We start from the raw sequence: 13,668 nt of genomic DNA, 5'->3' as shown, positions 1-13,668 counted from the left end.
TTTCTTCCCGTTCCACAAGACCGGCTTCCTACACAGAAGGTTCTGTAAATGTTTATGTAAAGCCAATTCAGATTTAGACCATTATGGTCTAGAACAGTGGTCTTCAATCTGTCGATCTTGATCTACTTGGTCTACTCGATCTGATTGCCGAGGCACTGTTAGTAGATTGCAACCATCTATGTACTGCCAATGGTCGCAACACATTTCAAATAAAAAAAAAAAAAACATGTAATGGTGAAATATCTACTGGTTGGCTAGATTCACACCACTTGCCATCCAAAATCCAAGGATTCATTTTCACCCAAAAACAAAATGCAAGAGAAAAGAATTCAAGAGATAAAGCCATCGAGAAAACTAAAGCTGCTACCAAGGCTTCATTCTGTGTTAACCATCACCTGGCCAAGCACAAGGAACCCCTTCACCAATGGTAAAAAGCAGCAATGACTGTCACAGCTGACACATTATTCACGGACTTTAAAAACAAAGAAGGAGACATAAAAACACAATTAAGAGTGTGCCGTTTGGTCTAGAAATTCTAATGAGGAGAGTGCAGTTGTTCTCCTAGGACATTTCTGAACATATTCTCAAGCATTTACAAATGAAAACCATCAAGTCTAAGTACCGCACATGTCTGACATGAACCACTTAGTTCACTGATGATAGAACACTGTGGAATAGAGGACAAAAACATATAACAAAGTTCAAGGTGCAATAACAAGTTCAGAAATGGGCACACAGGTGGGAATTTTGACTATACAATATCAGTAATATCATATTTTATATTCTTCAGAGTATAGGATACCCAACACTCTGTGTTTATTGAATGGTGGCAGCACAAATGAAAAATCATCAGAAGTATAGGATGGACAGGTGGCTCAGTCAATAGGCCTGACAAGTATAATATAATACAGAAATATAATCTGTAAGAGTGTGCACATACCAATAGTTCCAGCATTGCTATCTCTCATGCCAAAAACAACTGGTTATTAAAAACAAACCCTATTAGCAGAATATATTATTAATCACCATAGAAATAGATGCTACGCCTTTACATGTATTTGATGGTGATAAGTTTCTGTCTCTGTACAGTATGTGTCTGTCTGTTACCTGATATCTTGCAGCCATATAATTCAAAGCGCATGCAGATGCCTTGTTCCCAAGTTAGAGGTCGTATCCGTATGTAACGTGTCAGTGTGGGTTTTGGGAAAAAGGCACGCACCTCATCAGTGGGGTTGTGACAGCCCTGAAACACCTAAAAGACAAAGCATTTCATTACACAATTTGGGATTCTGTAACACAATTTTTCAGTTAAAGCCCAAATGCTTTTGTCCATATTTTGTAGCTAACAACTAACCAACACTCTTTTGCTCTTTTACAGCTTTTCAAATGTAAGGGAGTGGGACTCGTCTTCCCAGATGGCAGGGAGATTTGTAAGAAGATGCATCAACACAAATTCTTACAACTGTCAAATGTTTTAATGATTTTAATAAATGTCACTGTCATAATTTCCCCTTGTGCTAGCACTGTAACACGCCGCACACTTCAAAGCTTGAAGCACGAGCATACACTTCCGGGTTTCAGTGACATTTACTTTGTTTACTTTTGACATGTGTGTTTTGTTGTGATTTCTGTCCTGTCTCCGCCCCTGTATTGTCATTGGTTGTTTCCTGTATGTGTTAACATTGTTCTCAGCTGTTTTGTGTTTCACCCCTGATTATGTGTATTATTTAAACCATTCGTGTTTCATTGTTCATGGTGAAGTATTGCTCTTATATAAAGCTCTTATCTGCACTTGTATCTGTGCTAAACCTCCTTATGTGACAGAATACTTTGCCACACTATGGATGCAGCAGAATTTTTCAGAAGTCAAGAAGCCCTATATGAAAGAAAAGCCTTTGAGAAGGAGGGAAAATTCTTTCTAATTTGAGCCAACCAGGAGTGGCTCGACATGATGTACTCCATCATGGAGTATGTCAAGGAAGAGCCTTCCAACCACACAGGAACCATCTCCCACCCTCCCTTCCCCACTGTGGACATCATCCAGCCTGTCGGGTCAACGGAGAACGTTATTCAGCCTCCCTGCTCGTCTAAGGACGCCGCTCAGCATCCCTGTTCAGCTGAGGATGCTGCTCAGTCTCCCTGTTCAGCTGAAGACATTGCTCCACCTCCCAGTCCGGCCAAAACCTCCGCTTTTCTTCCCTGCTCCGCCTCGGACGTCGCTACGCTAGGCTCTGCTTCCGATATCACTCCGCCTTCCTGCTCAGTTAAGGACATCGCTCTGCCTTTCTGCTCGGTTGAGGACGTTGCTCCGCCAGCCTGCTCGGCTGAGGACGTCGCTCTGCCATCCCGCTCTGCTGAAGAAGTCGCTCCTTTTCTTTGCATAGCGCCATATGTCGCTCCCCCTTCTTGCTCCACAGAGGACATCGCTCCCCCTCATGCTTCATGGAGAGCATCGCTCCTCCCTCTGGCCTTGCAGAGAACCTCGCTACTCCCTCTGGCCTCACAGAGAACTTCGCTCCCCCTCGGACCTTGTGTAGAGCGTCAGTCACCCCTCGTCACTTCCCCCTCAGGCTCTGCCTTGAGCGTCGTTCCTCCTGCTGGCTGTGCAGTAGCCATCACTCCAGCGAGTTGGCAGATGAACTGGGACAATATATAAGAAAAACATGAGCCCCTGTTTCTCCTAGGGCTTGGAGTTTGAGAGGTTGGAAAAGTATATTTGGCTCTGCAGCACCGAGTCAAACGCCAGCATAGTGATCCTGGTGTTACACCCCTCTTGCTTCTCTGCTACATCTATGGTGTAAGCGAAGTATTCTGTCACATCAGTCAAGTGCAGACAGATGCAATTGTTGTTTAAAGCTTTTATTAAGAGAGGGAGGTACAAACAGCAGTATCAAGGAATAATCCAAAAGCACAAAATGAGGGAACAGAACAAGAACAAAAACAAAAAGTGGCTCGGTAGCATTCAGGTGGCAAAACACTGAAACAATATTTTGCACTGTACAAGGCACAAACTAGGTAAAATGCAGGGACGTGCAGAGAGTTCCTCAGGGGCAGGGGCTCAAATGTCAAAAAGGGCTATATCACCAAAGAGCTAATTTTACTACTTTAACTACTTTACTAACTTTAATTTAACTACATATTCTTATCACCCTGGTGGACCCTGTAAATAGACTGTGTGTGGCCACAATAATGAATATGACAATGACACTACTAATATAACCTATTGGTATTTTATTTTTACATTCACAGAAATAATTCCAATAAAACGGCATATTTTAGTAAAGAGATGAAGAATCTTTAAAAGAAAATTTAAACATTATGAACTAAAAAAACTACAGCATTACAATCCACAACTGTCGTGACATACCCACTGTATGTCACTTACTGTAAAGTCAATAAAACTATTAATGTCACAATTAAACTTACATTTGACAGCAGCACTCTGATTTGCATAATACTGCAGCACTGCTTGCTGAATTGACTTTTTATTAAAAAAAAAGATAAATTGAGATTATAATGATCTTATATCACAATTTTTTCATATCACTTAGGTTACAGGACTAAATTTACCCTATTAGTTAATAAGTTATTATGTGTATATAAGAGTATATATACATATATAATGTATATGTATATATACATATATAATGTATATATATATATATATATATATATATATATATATATATATATATATATATATATACACACACACACACACATACAGTGGGGGAAATATGTATTGAAAGCGTCAACATTTTTTTCAGTAAGTATATTTCCAATGAGGTTATTCACATGAAATTTTCACTAGACATCAGTATTAACTCAAGAAATCTGCAAATATAACGAATTCACACTATATATATATATATATATATATATATATATATATATATATATATATATATATATATATATATAGTGTGACTTCGTTATATTTGCAGATTTCTTGAGTTAATACTGATGTCTAGTGAAAATTTCATGAAAACAAAATTTTATGAAAACAAAAACACACATGGTAACGTAAACAAAGTCCTATCAACCCAGAAGTGTGCAGTGTCGTGCTTTGCTCCAGCACTCAGCCGAGGGGAAAATACCTTGGCAGGTCCTGAGAAGGTTGTGATTTTACTGCTGGTGTCATTGAAGTTCATTGAATTTTTTACATATGATCGTGAAATGTTTTTGCACATCTACGCTTGCTTGTTGGTTTTATAGATGGAACCATTTAATGAGACAAATATTTTGTGATATTTTGTCAGGTATTTTCCCCTTGGCTGAGTGCTGGAGCGAAGCACGACAGTCTTCGCCACACAGTCCTCGTGCACATCGCCACACATCGGCGCCATGACACTCTAATGATATTGGGATGGCTGCTGGTGTACAAGAATAGGTAAGATTCCTGTAATATTGAAATGTGTGTACACTGTTTATCTGTCTTTTGTAATTATGTCGGTGTACAGGAATAGGTAAGATTCCTGTAAGATTGAAATGTGTGTACATTGTTTATCTGTCTTTTGTAATGCCTTGTAATCATTATACTGTTTAAAATTTAAACTGTTTGTAAAGCCAGAATAGTGTATGGGTGATGTTCTCATAGTTCAAACACATGAGCTTGAACACTTCACTCTACACATTAAAATGTGCACTGTCATTTAAAACATGTATGCACATCTCCATGTAAAACACTGATAACATGATGTCAAGTCATGTGGATATAATGTCACAGTTCACATCTTAACATCATTACAACAGGCTATACATTTTCAAACAGGTCACTGGTTTAATATATGATGTTTAATCAGCGTTTAAATTCTAATAATAGCTGGACTGACATCACACATACCCGTCATCACCAAGAAGTATTCATTTCTTCAACTTTCTCATACCTTGTGCTTGGTTGCATCTTTCACCATGATCCAGTCCTCCCCATTGGTGCTGATGCTGACTTTGTAGGTCTTAACATAATATGCTTTCTTAGTTTCCTTAGAAATGGCTCCTTGTATTCCTATAGCTGAAACATACCTCAGGAAGCCCAGATCTACCTGAGAGAAAGACAGAAAGAATAAAAGATGCTTGAAATGTGTGTACACTGTTTATCTGTCTTTTGTAAATTAAATTTTATTTGTATACCACTTTTAACAATAGATAACTTCTTCACCCATTTCAGCAACTAGTCAAAAATATATTTTTTTGCATATTACCAAGATGCGATATAATAAAGGGGTCAGGACTTGTTACAGTTTATTCCAGTGGTTCTCAACAGTGGGGGTTAGGGTTAGGGTTAGAGCGTCTGCTCTGTTCAGTGAATGTCTGAGAGCTGGAAATTTAACAATGTCATGGCTAATGAGACACCACCTTTGATTTACATCTATCTTTGTATCTGTGTAACAGATTATATATTAGGTTATATACAGATAGATTTTATACAGAATAGATAATCATTATACCTGGTCTCCTCCAATATGCGGGGGGGGGGGGGTGTTGGGGGGCTTGGGGGCATGCCACATGTCAGGGGAGGCTTGGGGGGGCTTTAGTTACAAAAGGTTGAGAACCTCTGGTTTATACTGTATATTCTGTTCAGATTTGACACTTTTTTTAACTTAATTTAACTACGATGGCCATCATTGTGTCATGGCACACAAAAAATTTTGGTTTACAGAAACCTCAACATCACATTCTTGTTCTTAGACTTAGAACTTAAGTCCAAATGTAATGCTCAAGATTGCTCACAGTTCCAGCTTTAGGACCAATTAATAATGGGAAGGATTTGAGTTTCAGTCTTATATTTTTTACGGGGTACCTAGGTAAATATAGTGTACATGCAGAACATTTCAGGTTTGAGACTTCTCTTTTTTATGTGGGTGACAATGTACAATTTTTAAAAATAATTCCCCTCACTTTCAGGTTGAATATCTCTGGCTTTTAATTTTAAAAGCAGTAAGTGACTTACTTAGGAGTAAGGAGTCACTTACTGCTTTTATCACAAGAGAAACAACACCACAGCTCTGTTTATGACACTGTTCATTTGTAAAACATCAAACTGTACACTGTAATATTTTTTCCATATTTGGATAAAATTTATTCACGCATACCAACTGTACACCTGCACCAACCTGGTAGATGAGGGTCCTTCAAATCAAACCCTCAAGGTCCACTTTCCTGCAGAGTTTAGCTCCAACCCTAATCAAACCTGGAGAAGCTAACCAAGGTCTTAAGGATTACTAGAAAATTATAGGCAGGTAAGTTTGGAGACTGGAGCTCTGCAGATCTGAAGAACCCTGTGATGGATCATGCTTCACTGTTGCCAGTATAGAGCTCATTGATAAGCATAAGATATTGTATGTCAATCAAATATAATTACTGTAAAATACTGTTCATTTTTCTTATTTGTTGTGCTTATATTACATATGTTCATTGCTCAAAATGCATAAATAAAGTAGGCTTTGCCGTAGATTTCTGCTAGCCCTAGCTCTGTAACCAGTGGAATTTTGAAACCTGACATGTTCTGCATGTACAATATATTTACCCAGGTACCGCCTAAAAAAATTAAGACTTAGACTTGAACCCTTCCCATTATTAATTGACCCTAAACATAGAACTGTGAGCAGTCCTGAGAATTACATTTGTCCTAAGTCTAAGGAACAATAATGTGCAAAATGTTTATGCGTGTACATGTACCTTGTAATGTACTCTAGAGGTCAGTTTTTGTTCCAAGAAGCTAGGACCCTCCTGAGGTCTCTGTAAACAGCTGTATAACCAAAATTTGATGTGTACCATGAGACAAAGAAGGTTGTCTTAGTTAAACCAAGTAAAATAAAAATAATTTTAAAAAATGATGTTTTTGCAATGCCAATATATAAAGGTAATCAATCAAAAAATTAGGAAAATGAAAAATTCGAACTGGATTAACCCCTAACTGAAAGAGGTGCAGTTTCTTATGTAGAATATTTTGTGCCAGAAATGCAATACGCAGATGCACCAAACCACAGCACACTGCACCACACCAAAAAGCAAAAACATCACTGCTTTGTTCTTACATAGCAAGGGGTTTCCTTTTTAAGAATAAAACACTGGATGCCTGTCAGAAGTGAATATTATTCACCATTAAAAGCAAGTCACATCATTGCACTGCATTTGTGATTCGACATATGTGAAATACAGTGAAGAAAAACATTATTGCTTTTCATTAGTGACAGAGAGAAAACTTTTTTTTATGTCACTTTTTCTTCTCAGTGACAAACGATCAGCAGGGGTGTTACGAAACAAGACTGGGACAGGAAGTAAGTGCAGGATCAAAAGTCTTTATTGACACACTAAAGTCAATGTCAAAGGAAACGGGAAACAGGGTGAAAACATAAACTAGTTTTGTGGAATGAAACACGAAACTTAGAACAAGACTTAGAAACAATACCGCGTAGCACAGTTATACAGCAACCCATCTTAAACCTATACTCATCTATCGTTTAACTCTGGCATGAAACAAGAAACTAGACATGGAAATCATTTAACTAAGGCTATGGCATGGAACAAGAAACTAGACATGGAAATCGGAAGAATTCCAGCATCCAGCAGGCGAGGGGAGAATATAAAAGGTCAATAATCCACTCGCAGATGAGAGAGAAGGATCTCCGAGCATGTGCGTAATTCTCTGGTGTGTTTTAGGCTATTTTTTTTGCAATGCGTGCATGTCCGCTAATCATTGTTGTGTGTTTTCTGGTTTCAGATGAATCCAACGGGAGTGAAGGCTCCGCCCCCTGGATGTAACTGCAGACGGCTGAGACCCTCACCACCCAATCGCACTTCAACACACACACACCCACACACGCGCATCCACACTCCCCTCACCGACCATCTTAAATAAAGATCCCTCCACGAACAACACTAAAAAGGCCTCCTGTGTGTCTGTGCTCTGCCCACCGTGGGCTAAATTCCCTACACCGTCTATACATTAACTAGACCCGAGGAGCAAAACATGAAAACAAACATGTAACCTACAATACTGCGTGAAGTGCTCAGCAACACGAGGGCTTTAAATAACTAAAGACATTTACCTTAAATGCCTACAGCTGGTAACAATTGAACAAACACCTTCGCACCTCCGCCAATAACTAAACAGGGAGGGGACAGAACAAAAACCAAAACAAGTGCACATGTCCACTGTAAACAAAGTCCTATCAATCATTGCGCACTTAAAACACGTGCACACGCGCTCTCCATGCATGTCGTCGCCGCAGTTCCATCTGCCGGCGAGATCGTGACAGAACCCTCCTCCAATGGGGGTCCTGGTCCTCTGTGTAACCTGTCCTTCGCTGCATCAGGAAACAGGGCGGCCTCTGCCGGGCAGCAGACAAGCGGAGCACCACCCCCAGCGGGGCTGGAGCTTGGGGCGACATCCTGAGCAGGGCTGGAGCTCGGAGAGACGTCCTCTGCGGGGCTGGAGCTTGGAGAGACGTCCACCATGGGGCTGTAGCTCGGACAGATGTCCTCTGTGGGGCAGGATAACGGGACAGCTTCCTTGGCGGGACAGGACAGGGGGACAGCTTCCTCGCTGGGACAGGACAGCCCGTAGGTCTCCAGCTGGAGCTCTGAGGTCGCCTGGTTGACCTCGGGCGGGAGCTCCGAGGTTGCCATGTTGACCTCAGGCTGGAGCTCTGGAGCTGAGACCTCCCTGTAGGTCTCTAGCCGGAGCCCTGAGGTCCCCTGGTTGACCTCAGGCGGGAACTCTGAGGTCGCCAAGTTGACCTCAGGCTGGAGCTCCAGAGCTGAGACCTCCCCATAGGTCTCCAGCTGGAGCTCTGAGGTCGCCACGTTGACCTCAGGCTGGAGCTCCAGAGCTGAGACCTCCCCATAGGTCTCAAGCTGGAGCTCTGAGGTCGCCATGTTGACCTCAGGCGGAAGCTCCGAGGTCACCATGTTGACCTCAGGCGGAAGCTCCGAGGTCGCCAAGCTGACATCGGGCTGGAGCTCTGGAGCTGAGACATCCCCGTAGGTCTCAAGCTGGAGCTCTGAGGTCGCCTGGTTGACCTCAGGCGGGAGCTCCGAGGTCGCCAAGTTGACCTCAGGCGGGAGCTCCGGAGCTGAGACCTCCCCGTAGGTCTCAAGCTGGAGCTCTGAGGTCGCCGTGTTGACCTCAGGCTGGAGCTCCAAAGTTGAGACCTCCCCGTAGGTCTCCAGCTGGAGCTCTGAGGTCGCCTGGTTGATCTCGGGCGGGAGCTCCGAGGTTGCCATGTTGACCTCAGGCTGGAGCTCTGGAGCTGAGACCTCCCCGTAGGTCTCTAGCCGGAGCCCTGAGGTCCCCTGGTTGACCTCAGGCGGGAACTCTGAGGTCGCCAAGTTGACCTCAGGCTGGAGCTCCGGAGCTGAGACCTCCCCATAGGTCTCCAGCTGGAGCTCTGAGGTCGCCACGTTGACCTCAGGCTGGAGCTCCAGAGCTGAGACCTCCCCATAGGTCTCAAGCTGGAGCTCTGAGGTCGCCATGTTGACCTCAGGCGGAAGCTCCGAGGTCACCATGTTGACCTCAGGCGGAAGCTCCGAGGTCGCCAAGTTGACCTCAGGCGGGAGCTCCGGAGCTGAGACCTCCCCGTAGGTCTCCAGCTGGAGCTCTGAGGGTGCAGTTACCCCCTTTGCGTGCATATAGTAGTGGGTGAACGGCAGGGCAGGTTTGCCTGCCAGACTGACCCCCCCCAAAAGATGTTCTAGGTCGGTCTTTGACTCCGGACTACTGAACCGCATCATGAATTCTCTCATGAACTGTGCTACACTATCAAGGTTCCTACATTCTTTAGCCAATAGGAGCTGCACCCACTGACAAGCCGGTCCAAAGAGCCGGGACCACATGAACTGGAGCCATTGCTTATCCTCTGATTTGGGGTCTAATAGGCTGGAGAAATAGAACTGACAATCCACAAGGAAATATTCTGGGTAGCCGAAAAATCCGTCAAATGGATCAGGAAGCTCCGTGAATGTCCACTGTGGAAATTAAATTGAGTCCAAAGCGGGGACGGTTGGCATAGACTTCCAGGCTCTACGTTTTCTCCGTTCTCCTGCTACTCCCATGGATTTAGGCGCAGTATTCTGTTATGAAACAAGACTGGGACAGGGAGTAATTACAGGATCAAAAGTCTTTATTGACACACTAAAATCAATGTCAAAGGAAACGGGAAACAGGGTCAAAACATAACTCTAGATTTGAGGCATGAAACACGAAACTTAGAACAAGACTTAGAAACAATACCACGTAGCACAATTATACAGCAACCCGTCTTAAACCTATACTCATCTTTCGTTTCGCTCTGGCATGAAACAAGAAACTAGACATGGAAATCATTTAACTAAGGCTATGGCATGGAACAAGAAATTAGACATGGAACTAATTTAACGAAGACTATGGCATGAAACATGAAACCAGAGCAGAACATGGAAACATTACCGCGTGGTACCATTACACCAATCCGTCTATACATTAATTAGACCCGAGGTGCGAAATATGAAAACAAACATGTAACCTACAATACTGCATGAAGTACGCAGCAATGCGAGGACTTTAAATAACTAAAAGACCTTTACCTTAAATGTCTACAGCTGGTCACAACTGAACACATAACCTCCGTCAATAACTAAACAGTGAGGGGACAGAACAGAAACCAAAACAAGTGCACATGTCCATTGTAAACAAAGTCCTATCGCCCATGCGCACTTAAAGCACGTGCACGTGCGCTCTCCGTGCATTTGTCGCCGCAGCGCCATCTGCCAGCAAGATTGTGACAAGGGGATTGTTTTTTTTTTTTAAAAAAGAATTAAACACTGACTTTGGTCTTTTCTTCACACTTCCTGTCACTAAGTGCAAGGTTGAATGTCTATTTTCCCTAATGGGTTGGATTAAATATGAACTATGAAAGAAGATGCAACGTGTTATCACTGAGTTAAATGATTTTGTGGATGAGTTTGCAAAGAGAAAAGCAAGAAAATTAAGACAAAATCTTGCTCAAAATCTTGCTTCTTAATTCATGCCTCAACTGCTATAATTCTTTGTGCTAACTTTTTTGTATAGGGACAATTAAATTTACTTGTTTATAGTGTTAATTGCATTAATTTCAAATAATTACACTGTTTTGATGCTGTCCATGTCTAGATTTCTAATGTGGGGCCCTCTGAGACAAATGGAGATCCTTCTATTGATGCAGCATGTTGTATAAGTCACTGATTGAGAGTATCTTGGCAAAAGCAGTATTTATCTCTCTCTAGATTTGGTTTCATTCCAGATCTCTTTCTTTTAGGATCTAATTGCTTTTCAATATTGGACTGACCAGTTCTAGCTTGTCATAACAAAGCACCCTGATTTATACAGCAAGCATTAATCACCCTACACAAGCCTTAAAGGGTACTAACAAGAAAACAATGGCAGGATGTACATGAACTCGCCATGAACAAGTGGCCTGCAGACAAACAAAAAGAGCTCTTCCTGTGAAAAACAGGATATTGCTCTGTGCATATCTGTAGATGTAGAGGGCGAGAGGAATACACCACTGAGATAGCCTACTAATTGCTGTGTTTTCTTAAGACACAGTTTGGGCCAAAACCAGACTGAGAAACAGGCCCTCAGAGGCCATTTGAAATCCCTCTCAGACAGTTTAGCTAGAAGTATCTCATAGAACTTATCTCATAGTAACTCTGGATGGACTTCCCGTTTCATCATGTGCAGCAGTGAAAGACCTAGGACTGATTATTGATTCCAGTCTATCATTTGATGCTCATGTAGATAATATTACTAGGATAGCCTTCTTACATCTCAGAAATATTTCTAAGATAAGAAATATATTGTCACTACATTATGCAGAAATTTTAGTTCATGCTTTTGTTACCTCTTATTGTAATTGCATACTGTCTGGATGTTCCAGCAGGTGTATAAACAAACTCCAGTTAATCCAGAATGCAACTGCTAGAGTCCTAAGTAGAACCAGAAGATACGACCACATCACCCCGATCTTTTCAACACTGCATTGGCTCCCAGTGAAATCACACATTAATTATAAAATACTATTATTAACTTATAAAGCACTAAACGGTCTCACACCACAGTATCTAAGCGACCTTTTGGTTTTCTATTAGCTGCCACGCCTACTTAGATCAAAAGATACAGGCTATTTGACGGTACCTCGAATAGCGAAAGCTACAGCAGGGGGAAGAGCTTTCTCTTATAAAGCCCCACAGTTATGGAATAGCCTTCCAATTAGTGTTCGGGACTCAGACACAGTCACAGTGTTTAAGTCTAGGCTTAAAACATATTTGTTTGCTCAAGCCTACCATGAGTAGACGTTCTATTACGCTAAGCACAGTCCTAACAATCTCTTCTCTCCCTCTCTCCTTCTGTCGGGCCACACATGATTTTATGGAGATACTAGAGATCCTGATCCTTTGTGCTCTCTGGACCTGCCTAATCCGTTCGGATGCCCTACCTCTGGATGGAGCTCTCATCTACTCCAGTTCCAGATTGCTGGGACTACGGTTGCTCCTAAGGCCAAACAGACTTCACATTAAACCATAATTAACTTTCTTTTACTTTCACACTATCCGTTGTTACCCAAATGAGGATGGGTTCCCTTCTGAGTCTGGTTCCTCTCAAGGATTCTTCTTCTTAACATCTTAGGTAGTTTTTCCTTGCCACTGTTGCCACCGGCTTGCTCAATTGGGATAAATTCGCACATTTAAAATCTGTATACCATGTTTATATGTTTCTGTAAAGCTGCATTGAGACAATGTCCATTGTAAAAAGCGCTGTACAAATAAAATTGAATTGAATTGAATTGAAAGTTTAGAGTCAGATTGTGCATGCTAGAGCTACATGGCATTTGTAATGTAATTTGCTGAAGTTAACCAAACTTCTGAAGTTTGGTTTGGCATGTTTTATGCTGCACAAATAAAACAGGCTGAATATAGTGATCCCCTGAAACAGGTTTTGCTTTAACTATGGGAAAAACAACTAGTCGACGTACTGATCAATTAGTAAAAATGAGTAGTCTTCCCCTAATCCACAGTAGTATCTGCTATTCAATAGACTCCTCAAGAACAGCAATGTATTGCTTAGACTTAACACAGTCAAATCCAGTGTTAGAAAACAAGTGTGAAAAAAACAAGCTGGATATTATTACCGCCCAAACCTAACCCTAAGTGCTCCAGCTTCTCTCTCTCTCTCTCTCTCTCTCTCTCTCTCTCTCTCTCTCTCTATCTCTCTCTCTCTCTCTGTCTCTCTCTCTGTGTTTGTCTGTCTGTCTGTCTTCTCTCCTGTCCTTTCATCATCCAAGACATTGTTTCTAAGTCATGAATGTGTTCTGCAGATGGATTTGTTTTCATAAATGTGTCAGCCTGGTCTATAAATACATCTTCACCATGGGAGGAACCCTTCCTACATCTACAGCAATGGAAACCATAACATGTCAAGATAGCATTTGTGAGTAACTCAACTGATTTTATTTCATTACAGTTAAATAATTCCTTGAATGCACTGTTAAATGCAAACGTAAAGCTTAGTAGGCATAAGTAAATTTAGTCCTTTTTAACTCCTTTAGTTTTCCACATACATGCCATTTAGCTTCTTCTACATACCCAGATACACACTTATATTACTATCAGTGTGAGGAACTTTCACTGATTAATGTATTACTGTCTATT

At 41.7% G+C, this 13,668-nt stretch overlaps 1 protein-coding gene and 1 long non-coding RNA gene across 4 annotated transcripts in view; one reads left to right on the top strand and one right to left on the bottom strand.

The window, feature by feature from the left end:
- LOC128623995 (neuropilin-1a-like) overlaps positions 1-13,668 on the bottom strand; it is a 113,152-nt gene that overhangs the window by 58,331 nt on the left and 41,153 nt on the right. For all 3 annotated transcript variants that reach the window (XR_008388698.1, XM_053651246.1, XM_053651245.1), the window contains exons 7-8: positions 4,887-5,042; positions 1,108-1,252 (exon numbers count right to left, since the gene is read on the bottom strand). Coding sequence is in view for 2 of the 3 variants with exons in the window: in XM_053651246.1 (XP_053507221.1) it covers positions 1,108-1,252; positions 4,887-5,042 (301 nt within the window). In the remaining variant the exon portion in view is untranslated. The remainder of the gene's footprint in view (positions 1-1,107; positions 1,253-4,886; positions 5,043-13,668) is intronic.
- LOC128623997 (uncharacterized) lies at positions 1,200-8,271 on the top strand. The gene is made up of 3 exons (XR_008388699.1): positions 1,200-1,430; positions 4,260-4,390; positions 7,724-8,271. It is a non-coding gene; the product is annotated as an uncharacterized LOC128623997 (long non-coding RNA).

Source organism: Ictalurus furcatus, chromosome 20 (genome assembly GCF_023375685.1).
Source record: "Ictalurus furcatus strain D&B chromosome 20, Billie_1.0, whole genome shotgun sequence".
Taxonomy (NCBI): Eukaryota; Metazoa; Chordata; class Actinopteri; order Siluriformes; family Ictaluridae; genus Ictalurus; species Ictalurus furcatus.
Note: the sequence above shows the minus strand (reverse complement) of the source record. Positions and strands in the feature narration are given on the sequence as shown.